General features: G+C 32.8%; 1 protein-coding gene across 2 annotated transcripts in view; it reads right to left on the bottom strand.

Moving 5' to 3' along the window:
- Positions 1-9,743: 9,743 nt before the first annotated feature.
- Positions 9,744-16,082, bottom strand: part of RPS6KA6 (ribosomal protein S6 kinase A6) — a 121,547-nt gene continuing 115,208 nt past the window's right edge. For both annotated transcript variants that reach the window (XM_021706162.1, XM_008072513.2), the window contains 2 exons: positions 10,699-10,839; positions 9,744-10,174 (listed from right to left, as the gene is read on the bottom strand). In XM_021706162.1, the coding sequence (XP_021561837.1) occupies positions 10,049-10,174; positions 10,699-10,839 (267 nt within the window). In that variant the 3' untranslated portion in view covers positions 9,744-10,048. The remainder of the gene's footprint in view (positions 10,175-10,698; positions 10,840-16,082) is intronic.

A 16,082-nucleotide genomic window follows, 5' to 3' on the forward strand; every position in this document is an offset into this window, starting at 1 on the left:
CATTTGAGACAGAGACAGTATAAACTGGCTACATTGAGGGAATCAATAGACAGAATTTTATAAATAGAATTTTAGCTTGTACATCATAACCTATAATGATAAATTGATGAATCAGGGACTGAATGCACCCTGGGAAGAAGACATTTGGTAGAAAACTAACAAATATGGTAAAAATTCTTTTAAACTGAAACTTCAGGAAGAAAAGAAAAAATGCCCACATTAAACTTGAGTCACATAAAAGATACTACTGCAAGTGATTTCCAAGCAATTTTCAGGAAAAGGTTATGGGGTTTGGAACTAATCTTAGATATGTTTATAATTCTATGCCATATGGGTAATGAATCATATAATCTTGGGACTTTATATAATAAAGGAATAATATTTGTAAAACTTCATATAACACAAAACTCAATATAAAACTATAAGATTATACCCTATTAAAATAGATTTACTTAGAAATAGTGATACTATTATGAAATTTATGGTTAGCATTGTATACGTAATTTTGGAAAAGACCTTAAACATCATTTTAAATCCCTATTCAATACTTGACCCTCTCTTTAAAACCCAAAAGACAAATGGTCATCAGCTTTTGCTTGAATACCTTTAGTAATAGAAAACTCACCTCAAGAGGCCTCTGTGTTATATTTTTGGCATCTCCAAGTTATATGCTTATATAAAAATGGAAAAAAGTTGAGGACAGTCATGTGGTTAAATATGGGTAATAATCAAAATAAAATTTTAAATGAAGTTACAGTAGTATTCTAGAAAATGGTCAACCTAATTAAAGACACTGGTGTTGTCTTCCTCAGATTACAACAATAGATACAAAGAAAAGATGCAATCCTAACAGAGAATGTCACCTTCCATGAAGATTTCAAACATGAAGTCTCATTTTGATTTTTTAAAAAATGCTCCTAAAAATTCTATACATGCGCTGCTGAAAATGTCATCTTTTAGAAGCCAGAAAAATACATGAAAACTGGCACTGTAAGTTAAACTTTTATTAACAGGGAAAACCTGCCACTAATATGAAAGTTGTAGGAGCTTAGAAAATAATTAATCATATCATGTTGAAATTTGTGATAATGAGTTAAGAGAATAATGGGGATATTCATGCACATACTGTAGTTTGAAAAGAGTCAGCTTGCAAAATTTTGCAAATCAGATATAACCAGAAGACGATAAAATGAAAGGAAGGCAATATATACAATGTAATAAATAACATGGGGGAGAGTAATTGAAAATAATTTATAATAAAAATAGATGTTATTGCTGAGAATGAGTTTCATGCTAAGCTTAAATATAAACAAAGTAACATACTCAAATTTTTTAAATAATCAAAGATTAAGTTTTTGAATGGTACTGATATATAGCGATATGGTGTAGCCAAGCTAGAATGAACCAAAGTTTATGCAAATGCTAACAACCAAGGGGATCTTCTTTTATTTTGGTTTATTTTTTATTACAAATTAAATAAAAATAGAAAAAGGATAGACACATTTTTAAAAAGATATAATATTTTAAGAAATTATGATGAGAAGACAGAATTACTTATCTTCCAAGTTAGTTATATTTGTTCACATTGGACAGTGGAAGTTAATTAATTTTAAGGAGACATGAAAATAAAATATAACAAGTAAACGTAATTCTCAGGCTATATTCTATGTCCAAAGATCATAACTTAGCAAATTCTCTGGGTGTGTGTACTAATTCATGATATTAAGCAAATGAAAATGATAAAAAGTAAGGTTAAATATTTAAAGGTGCGATATTATCAGATAACCCCAAAATCTGGTAAATAACCTGTGTTTATTTAACCCCTAAACCAGTAATTCTCAAACTTAAGCATGCGTTAAAATCACTTGAAGAATCCCCTTGTTAAATTACAGATCGCTGGATCCTAGTCTTAGAATTTCTGATTCACTAGGTCTGAAATAGAATCAAGAATCTGACTTCTAACAAGTGCGCAGATGATACTGATGTTGCTGCTCCAGGGACCACACTTTGAGAACCACTGGCCTAAGTCAATCTCTGGTGCCTACTTAGAGAAAGTCACAGGCTAACAAGTTTATTAAGGTTATTGAACTGTCTCTTTCAAATGTAGCCATGAACATACTCCAAGCTAGCAAAACCAAGGGCTCACAGACCAGGTGATTGAGGACCTCATTCCCTTGCTAGGGCAGTAAATCCTTATTTCAGTCCTGAAGTGTGTTATGTTATATGGAGTGAGGACCACAGTGTGTTATTTCCCATTAGCACATACCACAAATAGCCAAAACAATCCTGAACAAAAGAAACAAAGCAAGAGGTATCATACTTCCAGACTTTATTATAAAGCTACATTAATAAAAATAGCCTGGTATTGGTACAAGAACAGGCATATAGAATAATGGAACAGGATAGAAATTCCAGAAGCAAAACTTTCGTTTCTCAACCAACTCATCTTTGACAAAGCCTCCACCAACAACCATGGGGAAGAGGAGAACTTATTCAGTAAATGGTACTGGGAAAAGTGGCTGACCACGTAAAGAAGAATGAAACAGGAATCCTACCTATCACCATACACAAAAATCAAACAAATTGTTTGTTTCCCTGGATGAAAAAAGTCCTCAAAGGGAAATGTTTAGCTGATGTGGAAAAGGCAAAAAAAAAAAAAAAAAAAGGCAGTAGCATTAAAAAGCATCAAAGTTCATGAGTTCAAAAACTTTTTTAAACAGTAAAAAAATCATCTTGATAGGTATATTGCATCAGAGTAATTAGAAGGCGACTGAAGTTTAAACATGCAAGAATATATAATTTTTTAACAAATAAATTCCATTTTTGGGGGGTCCGCCTTGGTAAATTACCTGTCACCTGGTTGTTGGCATACTGTTTGCTAATTTCCATGGTTTTGTTTTTATGCTTCAATTTAATAGCCTTATTATATACATGCCTGTCACCGTAAATAATCTTGAAACTCTTTTAGAAGAATAAAATCAATACATGCCTGGAACAGAAACTCAACACACATTTGTTGAATAAAAAATGCATCTATTAATAAAATATTTTTATCAGAAATTTAACAATTATAGAATTTCTAATATGGTGGCTTACTTTAAAATACAGTCTTTTAAAAAAATCTAAAATCCTGTACCTATATTCAGAAAATATACCAAATATATCTGAGTCTTGATCCAGAAGAGAAAAAGTCAAAGCCTGGCTCCTAACTTGTGCTTAGGCATGGACATGAGACAGACGGTTAAAGAAAAAACTGGTATAGAAAAAAAGGTTGCCCTATGCAATTTCACCTTCAGAAATAGATACCTAGCATTTTATTTCAATCTATTTATTAAAGTAAATAAGACACAAGGAATCATGGGAGACATAAATTGTGAGCTGATCCCTCACCCTAACCTTCCAACATTTTTAGGCAGGTAAACCTAAGTTATTTCAGGATCTCACTGAAGAAAAAAACAAAAAAACAAAAAAAATGCCTTTCCTATTTTGGTAGCTAATGCTTAAAATACAACTGCAGAATGAAGTAACACTTTAGTGGAATATGTTTCTTAAAGTGTTATGTATAAATAATCAGATATTTTACTAAGAGGTTGGGTGATAGAAGGCATGGAAGAAGCAAAAGCAGATTAAAAAGAGGTGGCTAGTGGGAAAGCAATTTTTACACACTTACCAAAGCTAGTCTAGGTTCTGTCCTGCTGACCTTTAAGAAATTGATTGAGAAAAGCAGAAGAGGTGCATGGTGATTTTGATTACCAGTCTTCAAATGCATTTTTTTTTTTTTGAGTTGGAGTCTCACTCTGTCGCCCAGACTGGAGTGCAGTGGCCGCTCCCGGCCACTGCAACCTCGACCTGCTGGGCTCTGGCGATCCATCCGCCTCAGCCTTCCAAGTAGCCAGAATTACAGGCGCGTGCTACCACGCCCAGCTAATTTTTTGATTTATTGTAGAGATGAGGTCTCGCTGCCCAGGCGGGTCTCGAACCCGCGGGCTCAGGCAATCCACTCACCTCAGCCTCCCAAAGGCGCAGGATTACAGGCTGAGCCACCGAGCCCGACTGGTTCAAATGCATTTTTTAACTACATATGAAATAAAGTTTCTATGTGTGTATGTGTAGATGTTATAAATTAGCATGGTCTACAAACGTGTGACTTCTTATGGAGCTAAATTTCTGCTATTCTACTTGATTTTAAGCTTAAAAGAATTGTCAATCCTTCAAAACTAAGATTTTAATTTGTCTTCACTGTAGGAAAAAAAACTGTCACCTTAATTAACTTGCAAACAAAAGCATTTTCTTGTTAAGTTCCCAAAATATGTTGTCTTTATTCTCATTTCATGAAATCTCCTTGTCTTGTAAGAATATCCTAAGAGTAAACTTAAAGTGGAAAAACACTACAGTTCAAGAGTTACCAAGATATATGTATAAACAAGTAATATCCTAAAACACTTGTTATATCTGGTTCCTGAACAATGTATATGATTTCCAGTGAATTCCGCAATTGGCTGTACATCTTTGATAAAATCAGACACACTTTTAAATCCATAAATGACCAAACAAGGTCAAATGTAAAATGTTAGAAAGTTGTAGCCTTTTTATTTAGTACCCAGAAAATGTCAATGACTTAACATGATATCATGATAATCGTTGCTCACAAAGTTTTAACAAGAACAAAAATAAATACAATTTCTATGTTATCTTTGGCATGTTGTAAATTCAAAATGATAGCCATTTCTTTAGCAGCACTGTGAGGGGAAAAAAAACACTGCAAAATGCACTACTGGATTTGGTCTTACATGATAAAAAAATTTAGTACAATAAATGAAAACTTTAATGTCATAATAAATAGTGCTTTAAAGAGAACATTGATAAAATGAGATAAGATATATATAGTAAGAAAAATTAAGTACAGTTGGGGACTGTATTTCTGAACACTGGGGGATTTTTCTTTCAGCAGCTTTTACGTTTTTAGTTGCATGTGAATCAAATTTGCACACACATACTATTTAACACCGTTTCAGTCTTGAGGAATGCAATAAAATCTCAGTAAATATAACATTTTCTATATCAGAAAATAAGTTTAGGGATTCAAAAGTACTTGGGAGGTGTTGGCAAGCGATTTTTTAAAAAATGTGGCCATAACAAATTGTGCTTTCTCTTCATGAAGTCTATGTAACTCACAACTACCAACAGTACTTCCTATTTTTTTAAAAATCAGACACAGAAACACCAGATTCTCCCCCTTTTTTTTTGTACTATGGAATAAAATACAAAATAAATTCTCATTTCCAAATAATGTTGGCATATGGATATTTAACCAAGTTTTTTACATATAGCTTTTAAAATGGCTGTTTCTGGCTAGACCACATTCCTATTAAAAATTTTATCATACTAAAATACAAAATTGCATTTTTTGCTATAAGTGGTATAAATTTCAGGGAGAATGAATTTGAAAAGAGAGATCAAACATGACCCGAGCAGTTTTAGTTGATAGGAAAGATAAAAATCAAATAATGTAATTGGTCACATTATGACAATTTATTAAGAAACTAATGTACTTAGTACATTCTCTAGAACTGCCCACATAAAATTAGATGCTTAATAGATACCTTTTGAAGATTAGTTTCCACTATTAGACAACTAGAATGAAAGTAACACAGTCATCCAAATAAGCTCTATTGTTCAGTGTTTGGAAATGTAAATACAAAACAAACCTTAACTTGGCAATTATATATAAATATATATATTTCCAAACATTTAGCTAAAATTTCTTGCTGGCCACTAATTGAAAGGCATATACTTTGCCAATACAATGTAAGTTTGGATTTCTGTATTTTAAAAGTACTTTTCCTCCATGTTATTCTTCATATTTTAAAGAAACTTACACCTATAATTTAGAATTTACTGTATCTTCAGGTATAGTTCCCTGATGTGTTAGTAACCAAATTGAATTTTAAGTGATCAAACATAATTTTATTCAAAGTATATGATGGACCTCATTTGTATTGTAAGACTAAAACCAGGAACAGTGCATCTATGAGTATAATATAAGTTGTGAGCAATCCCTATCAATGCTACTATATTCTTGAATAGGAAGGCAAATAGTATACTACTGATTTATTCTAATTTCGGCAATCATTGATCTTTAAATGCCAAAAGTGTCTGAATAAGATTTGAAATGGGAATATTTTGTTCTAAAGAAGCTTAATTGCAGTTAGCCAATCTATACGTAATATGACTTGCATTCGCGTTAAGAAAAAGGATTATGATAAACAGGATCCCTAGATCCTGAAATCTAGCCAAAGGATCTGGAAAGTTGGACTCCATGAATAGTTTGAATTCAATGTTTTTGTTTCTTTATCAATATAATAGGTACAGGAAGAAGGGTAAAACTCTTTATGTTATATAGGTCATGTACTGTGAAAAAAACAGGAATACAGATAAATATGGACTTAACAACGTATATGGAAATGACCACCAACCCTTACCTTTTTCTATGCCATTTTTGCCATAGTTTATTGTGATTAAAAAGTTTGATAGATTTTAAGATGTAGTTTTAGAAGTAATAATAATAATGTAGATTGAGAAGTAGAAAAGAACAGAACAAAAAACAGTTCAGATAATCTAATCCTGGGACATACTGTTCCTTGTCCCCAAAATACTTTCCCTAATAATAACTAAATTTAAAATTATTCCCATCTTGTTAGATTGCCTGAAGCTCCAGCAACTGGAAATTTAATTAATGAACATCATCTTTGAAAAAATGTCAATCTATTAGCCACTGACAGAAAATTGTGAATTAATTCAATAAGATAGCGTTCCTTTAACCTTTTTTAACAGAAAATATCTGCTCTAAGATAATGGACATCCTGATTTGGGGAAGGTGAAAAGGAAGAAGTACGAGTAAGGGCTTTTTGAAGCATACAACCCTTCTAGAGATATGCAAACCTTAATGATGGAGTACTACTATGAAGTGCTCAAATAGGATAGCATGAGGGGTTGCCAAAGACAAACTTTGCCTACTTTATAGCCTAAGTTTTCTACTAGGTCTCAGAGTCGAAATAAATGGTTATTTTCCTTCTTCATATATGAATGCCCTCTTACTGTCTGGAAAACATTTATCTGTATGAAAAAGTTCCAGTGGGCAGTACTATTTTAACAAGTTGTTTCAATAGGGAGACTGTATAAGCACCAAGCATCAGTTTTAAGTTTGAGTTGTCTAAACATATGGAATCCCTTTGAGCTAACTAGATGTGCTATTAAACATGTTTTATTATGTTTAATTACCAATGGCAATACATTATAAAGAATAATGTGTAGGCATTCCTGGGTCTAACAAAATAGGCTGAAGTTTGATCTTCACGAAATGACTGAAACCATTGTTTTTTCCCACAAAATCACTATCACGAATACTGCATTATAATTTTCTTGCAAATGGTCCTGAGTTTATTAAAGGTAATACGTACTTTAGGACAAACGACTGTGTCTATTTAAGCAAACTTGGTGTTTTTCATTTGAGAAGAGTAAGTTCAATATATTTTCCCTTCCAGGGCAATAAAATCCCAAACTGTGCTATCATTAAATAATACCAAAAATCATTAACTAAAATAAAAACAATGCAAAATAATAGTTCATGAATGCATTAGAAACCACAGTATACTAAAGTCTTAAATAAAATATCTGTTTTAGCTAAGCATTTATAGAAGCCCCATCAAAATTGTTCCATTCAAATTTACATTTGTGGCTACAGCATTCTAGCCACAATGGATGTGATTAAGCATCCCTACCTGGGCTCCATCTACAAAATGACGGTATAGTTTGAAGCTTTCCTTTATAATAAGGTCGCCTCATACTACTGTTGTGAAGTTCATAAGTTTAAATTTTTCAGCCAATAGCTCTCACACAAGTATTAGGTACATCTACTAGCAAACATGTCTTTTACACATTGTCAATTTTCACTGGGTGACAAGGAATCATGTTGTTCATTGCTTAAATTTTATAGTGATTCTTTCATGAAAGGATTGTATGACATGACCCTCTGAGCAAGCTAACTGAAAATTAATTAAGATTATCTATGTTTTAAAGTTATGGAAAGCTTAGGGGTTATTTTGGGACCATTTTTCTCAATTTCACTACCCTTAATGTTATTACTTAAAAAACATCCATGGAAATTGTATCTCTGTTCTGAAATGTCAAACACCAAATCACATCTCCAAGATTGACATATCAATTCTGATAGGATGGGAAGATGGAATAACAGCACAAACAAGATAATGACAGGAGGATAATAAAAAAATATGGGCACAAATTGTTACATGCAAGTACTTACAGTAATAAAGCAAACAAGTCAAGAAAAAACAATTTGGAACATAAGCCATAAGACACAATGTCTAACTATTTCTAAGTAATTTTTTCCATGTGATATTAGATGTTCTTTAATCTCTTCCAATTATTTCAAAAAGGTACCTCAAAATAAGAATACATACTTTTATACATCACACAAGAAACAAATATTTGTGCATTGAGTATTGACTACTTACATTATAAAGAGAATATGTATAGTTTCTTTTATTAAATATCAAAGTTACAAGTCTCCTACCTAAATTGTATATTTCAGCACTCAGTAATAAACTTTCTCTCTGAACTAAGCAAAATAAAATACATTGCAAACAGTACACTTAGTACGCACAAGTAGTTCACTTATAATCACTAAACAAAACTGATATCCTCCAGTTTACATTCATGAATTATTTCTGTCAGTAGGAGTAGTAGTAGTAGTAGTAATGGTATTATCTTCAACAACATGAAACAGTTCTTTAAAATTTCATCATTTAGAAAAACAATACACAGTGGTTCTGGATGATAAATTTAATAAGACCAATTTGATCAGATTTTTAAAATAAATATGATTTTAAATGTGCTCAAATTGTATGTAGACTGTTAATATTATTATTATTCAAAATGTCAATTTATCTTCTTGAAGTATAACTTTTAAGTAGCATTGTCTAAAGTTTACTGTAATACATCATACTATATCATGTGTGCTAAACACACAAGTCCACTATAGTAAAATTTCAATAATATCACCATAAGATTCAAGGTAGATTATTATGCTACACTATAATTCAAAACACATGGGAGTCAGAAAAACAACAATGTAGTTCCTTTATAAAGGGGAACAGTGATGAGTAAGTTCAATTGGTTAACTTGAAAGTCAACCTACATAACCCCAGGATAGTGTCAACACCATATACTTTCTTTTTCCAAAGGCTTAACTATGATCTATTTAGAAGATTACATGACCAGTATAAAGCTTTTGGTTAAAAAATTACTTACTCATACAATTCCATTAGATGTAAGCTGTACAGAGGCCTTATAGAAACATTTATTTCTAGATGAGGCCACTTATGTATAGCATACAGATCTGTCTGCACACATTATATATAATTTTTTTTATAAAAACCTTGGCACCAACCCTATCAGAAATTCATCTATTACCAAAATGTATTTTGCTCTGGTACCAAACTGTTATGTCTACATTGTAGTAACTATAGAAAATCAAATGAATGGAATCCTTTGGTTGTATACAACAAAATTCTACAATAATTTTTTTGTTTGCTTTTCTTTTTTAAAAAGCCTATCCTTCTGAATCTGATGTTAAATATTATTAACATTGCTTGTCATTACATTATATATGCATCATGATTGTTGGTAATGAGTCCCCAAACCATTATTGTATGAAATCAGCAAAATTGTTAAAGTAACTTCATTTGAAAAAAAGAAATTAGAAATTAGTGTGCAGAGAAGTTGTTAGAACCTTGTGGACACCAAATATATGCCTAAATAAACACTTAGACACTACTGCAAAACAACATAGTATGAACATCGCGGACCTGTGCATTTATTTTTTTAATCTCACTCCCCCCCAAAATGGGGACTTAAACATAATATTCAAGTAATGTAGTAGAAAACAATGTCTTTGATATAAGATTAGGCAAAATGCCACACATTAAATTTTCTTTCCATCCAGTTTTGCCAAGGAACACGGCAAATCTTATAGGCCAGTTGACGTTCTCTTTTTCATGCTCCGTCGTTGAGCTAAGCTTGAAGCAGCAACAGGCTCTAGGACTGGCTGAAGGGTCTTCTGAGTCAGGGCAGAATATGTGGCAATTACTGCTCCCTAAAATAATGAGAAAATATCATAAATTGAGCAATAGTCTCTGGAGGTAAAGCAAAACAAAACAAAAATCAAGGACCAAAAATGTTCACATTATATCATGAGATGTTAACTACAACAAAACATTTTCCCCTGGAAAATAAATGAATATACTTTATCTCTTCATTGATGCTTCCTAATACCTGATTACTTGTATATTTTTCATTTCAATAACTATGCTTCTTACAAAAATTTGGGAACTAACAGTAATATTTTGTTTCAATAGGAAACTTGCATTTAGTCCATTCCTAACTCTAGTGGGTCTCAAAAGCAAGGTAAGTACAATCAATAAATTTTTATTTTATTATCAGAAAGGTAGTAGTAAAGAAGGTTAAGAAGAGCACATGGCTGTTATTTAAAAAAACAAAAAATCTACTTTTAAGAAATAATATTTTAAGGAATTATTTAAGTATCATCAATGAATGGCATATAATAGCTCTATTAGGTATCAAATATTTGGAAGGCACATAAAGGTATGTTTGTTTTACCTTAATGACATGTGATGCATCATTTCTCTTTGGCTCATCATTTGACAACTCGTCTCTGTGGATTATCCATGAGTGCTTTAATACTTGTTCAGTAGTGTACCGCTGATGTGGGTCCATATGAAGCATATGGGAAAGCAAATCCTAAATTAAAGTGAAAAGAATATATATATATGCGAAATTATATATATCATTTTACATTTTCTTAAAATATGACAGCATCAGTAGCCTTGAAATCTATTTTACTTGACCTATACTTAAGGAGAATAAAACCTATACTCTGCACAGTTAACTGTCAAAAGAGAATCTTGAAATCAAGTTCTCAATATATAGTTCATCTTTACTTGTCACTTTTAAAGTGGGCAATGCAAAACCTGTGGAACTGAAATGTGATTTTTTAAAATGTTTTTGAGTCGGAGTCTCACTCTGTCATCCAGGCTGGAGTGCAGCCACACAATCACAGCTACCTCAGCCTGGACCTTGAGGATTTAGGCAATCCTTCCACCTCTGCCTTCCAAACATATGGAACTACAGGCATGCACTACCACGCCAGGCTAGATCTTTTTAAAAATTAATTATTTTAAGGATGTGGGGTAAAATTCAGCATTAGGTAGATAAGTGGTCATTTTAATGGTAAACTTTGGATCTCCCTTTGGTCCCCACTTTACCTAGTTTGAGATCATGCACCCTTTATTGATGTTATATGGTCCTCCCTCTCCCCTGACAGTTTCCTGCTACTGCCAATCCCTTTCTTACAGTAATATGATAAATATTTAGGATCCACTTATGAGTGAGTACATATGGTACTCAGTTCTGTTTCTCTGATTGATTACCAAGTATTATAGACTCTAAATCCATCCAAGTTGCTGCAAAGTCCATAATTTTATCCTTCTTTATGGTGGTATAGTATTCCATTATGTATATGTGCCACAGTTTTAAAATCCAGTCCACTTTTGATGGGCAGCACAGTGTGTTACATGCTTTTGCTATTGTGAATAGTGCTGCAATAAACATGCATGTGCAGGTATCATTTGTGGAGAGAAGGGCTCACCAAGTTTTCCAGGCCAACCTAGAACATTTGGGCTCAGATAATCCTCTCCCCTCTGTCTCCCTAAGTGCTGGGATTACAGATATGAGACGCCATGCCTGGCCTAGGAATATGGTTAGTGAAAGAGGAGGAAAGTGTGAAGTGGCAGGAGTTATCCTAGAATGTACTAAATTTTCAGGAGAAGAAAGAAGAATTGAACTTTGCTGGTAAACTGAGCACCAAGAAATAAGGGTATATATGTACAGACATAACATAAAAGGGAGTGTGCCATGTAGTTTTTAATCCACTAAGTAACTCGGGGCTTACCCCACAATATACTAAAAATAGGCAAAACATAGATCTAATATTAGCAACTGGCTGCTAGCATAGTAGTAGTCAGAGTATTGTAAATTTTTCATCAGTGTAACTATGAAAATACTTACGTTATCTCTGTTATAATTAAAAACTTTAACATAACCTCACAGTAAAACACAATCTTAAATATATTAACTGATAAAATAGTTTTAAATAAGCTATCTCTACCAAGCATCTTTTAGAAAAAGAAATGAACTCTCCTTAACAAGTATTTTTTAATATAGAAACAAAATAATTATTTATTAATTTTTCATCAATAGTAGAAGAAATGAAACTAAAGACTAAGTAGTACAACCAGATTCTGAAGAATAATGTAATCGGTTGAAACTATGTAAGGGAGTAAGACAACCAATGAAAAAAATCTACTGGAACAGCAATAGATGTGCAGAAATAAATGAAAAATTAATGTTGTAAAGAAGATAATTAATTATTGCAATAAAATAAACTTAAGTGGTAATCTTAAAAATGATAACATTTCAACAGTCCAAGAATTTCTGCTCTGGTCACGATGGAATACAAGTGACTATATTTACCCATCTGCCTGAGATAACAAAAAAAAACCATAAAATATATGAAACAATTTTCAGGAAACCAAATATTAGACAACTAAAAGGACATAATATGGAGCCAATATACCCAATGAGTAGCCATTTAACATTGCTTAGCTTTGTCATGTTTTTCTGGCAGTTCACTTTAATTTACCCTCTCATCACCAACCAAGGACAGAAACAGTTTCTCAGAGGTAGTTATCGATAATTCATTCTCTCTCTCTCTAATTTACTTTTTAAATAAATTGTATTTTTCCAGTCTACTTCTATGCAATTCTTTGCATCTTTCACGTGATAACAGATCACACACACAACCCCTGTCGGGCCTGACCTAACAGCAATGAAGGAACATGATCCCTATGAGTTGAGAAACAATCAAATTAGCATTATGGTTGCTCTAGCTTACCACATTGAGAGAGTTTTCAGGTTGCTGTGTAGGTAAGGGAAACCCAAGTGGAACCTAGTGGACTTGAGCTGAGAAGACACAACTGAGGGTAAGGGGATACCAAGGCTGACTGAGTTAGCAGGACACAGTATGAGAGGGGTGAGAGGAGAAGAGAGAAATAATTACAAAGATCTGTATCACCCTAAAGTATTCAGCAGATTACTACTGATAAACCCATGAGTGAGGAAAAAAATCCAAGGCTTTGAGAATAACTATCTGAAAGGATTTGAGGAAAATGAGAACTAATACAGGAAACAGAATATTGCCTACTTCTACCAGCCAGAATGGAAAACCTCATCATTCATGAAGTACTGGATAGAATACTTAGAAGCAACTTGCCTGAATAGTGAATAGTCCCACACTAAAAACTGTTCTACTTCTGCCTAAAAAATAATAAAAGGAGGACTCAAAATATCAAACTGTTTTGAGTAACTGAATCACAGCTCAGAATAAAGCTCAAGAACATTTATAGGAAAAAGAAGAACAAACTAAACCTAAAACTAAAGGAAAATAAATAATAAATATTGAAGCAGAACTAAACAAAATAGAGATTAAAAAAATACAAAAGATTAATAAAACAGAGTTTTTAAAAAAAAGATAAACAAAATTGACATACTTTAGCTAGACTAAGATAAAAAGATGACAAATAAAATCCAATGCAAAAAAAAGACATTGCAATTGATACCACAGAAATACAAAAATAAAGAAATAAAAAATAATGTACTACTATGAATCACTATATGCCAACAAATTGGAAAATCCAGAAGAAATGGATAAATTCCTGACACATAAAACCCACCAAAACTGAATCATGAAGAAAAAGAAAATCCGAACAGATACCTAACAAGTAGCAAGATTAAATCAGTAATAAAAAGTCTTCCATCAAAGAAAAGTCCAGGACCTGGTAGCTTCATTGCTGAATTCTAAAGAGGAACTAATACCAATTATTCTCAAAATATTCCAAAAAATTAAAGAGGAAGGAATTCTTCCAAACTCATTCTACAAAGTCAGCATCACCAAAATGACAAAACCAGACAAGAAAACAACACCAAAAGAAAACTATAGGCTAATACTTCTGAAGAGCATAGATGCAAAAATCCTCAACAAAATATGAGCAAACTGAATTTAACAACATATTAAAAAGATCATTCACCATGACTGAAGTGGGATTTATCCCAGGGATGCAGGATGGTTCAACACATACAAAGCAATAAGCATGATACATCACATCAACAGAATCATGGAAAACCCCACACAATTATTTCAATAGATGCACAAAAAGTATTTGATAACATTCAACATCCACTGATGATTAAAAATAAAAAGACAGCCAGGCTCGGTGGCTCAGCCTGTAATCCTGCGCCTTTGGGAGGCTGAGGTGAGTGGATTGCCTGAGCCCGCGGGTTCGAGACCCACCTGGGCAGCAAGACCTCATCTCTACAATAAATCAAAAAATCAGCTGGGCGTGGTAGCGCATGCCTGTAATTCCGGCTACCTGGAAGGCTGAGGCGGAAGGATCGCCGGAGTCCAGCAGGTCGAGGCTGCGGTGGCCGGGAGCGGCCACTACACTCCAGTCTGGGCGACAGAGTGAGACTCCAACTCAAAAAATAAAAAAATAAAAAAAATAAAAAGACTTTCAACAAATTAGGCACAGAAGGAACATACCACAACATAATAAAGGCTATATATGGTGAATAGGGAAAAGTTGAAAACTTTTACTTTATGATCCAAAACAAGATAAAGATGCCATCTTTGCCACTTTTATTCAACATAGTACTGAAAGTCCTAGTCAGAGCAACTAAGCAAAATAAATAAAGGTCATCGAAACTGGAAAAGAGGAAGTAAAATTGTCACTGTTTACAGATGACATGATGTTATATATAGAAAACCCTAAATATTCCACAAGGAAACTGTTAGAATAAATAAACAAATTCAGTGAAGTTGAAGATTTTTTTAAAAAACATACATTTCTATGTATCAATAACAAACAATCTGAAAAATAAATCAAGAAAGCAATTCCATTTAGAAGAGCTACAAAAAATAAAATTTATATGAATAAATTTAACCAAGGAGGTGAAAGATATTTAAAATAAAAACTATAAAACACTGATGAAAGGAATTTAAGAAGACACAAACAAATGGAAAGATAGTCCATGTTCATGGATTGGAAGAATACTATTTAAGTGACTACATCATCCAAAGTAAGCTATAGGCTAAAGTAACTCCTATCATAATATCAATGATATTCTTCACAGAAATAGAAAAAAAATACTAAAATTCATATGGAACCACAAAAGACTTGAGCAAAAAGAACAAAGCAAGAGGCATCACACTAACTGACTTCAAACTATACTGTAAAGCTATAGTAGCCAAAATTGTATAGTACTGGCATAATAGACACATAGGTCAATGGAACAGAATAGAGAGAACACAGATATAAATCCACATACTTACAACCTATGGATTTTTGACAAAGGTATCCAGAATATACACTATAGAAAAGACAGTCTCTTCAATAAATGTTGCTGAGAAAACTGGGTATCTACATACAGAAAAATGAAATTAGACCCCTATCTTGTATCATATACAAAATCAACTCAAAATAGATTAAAGACTTAAAGGTAAAAACCAAACTATAAAACTATATATATATAACAACTCCTAGACACGAAGTAATTGGCCTAAACAAAGTAGGTATAAAAGAAAAAATCCTAAAGGCAGCAAGAGAAAGAGGTCAGACTACCTACCAAGGAGGACAAATTAGAATAGCAGCAGATTTAGCTACAGAAACACTTCAGGCTAGGAGAGCTTGGGGTCCAATCTTCAAAGTTTTCAAAGATAAACAATTTCAACCAAGAATACCTACCCAGCTAAACTAAGCTTCATCAGTGAGGGAGAATTAAAATCTTTCCCAGGCATTCAATCCATAGGAACTCACACTGCCTCTAGACTAGCTCTACAAGAAACACATAGGAAAGCAATAAACACAGAA

Source organism: Carlito syrichta, unplaced genomic scaffold (assembly GCF_000164805.1).
Source record: "Carlito syrichta isolate Samal-C Ts95f unplaced genomic scaffold, Tarsius_syrichta-2.0.1 Scaffold315303, whole genome shotgun sequence".
Taxonomy (NCBI): Eukaryota; Metazoa; Chordata; class Mammalia; order Primates; family Tarsiidae; genus Carlito; species Carlito syrichta.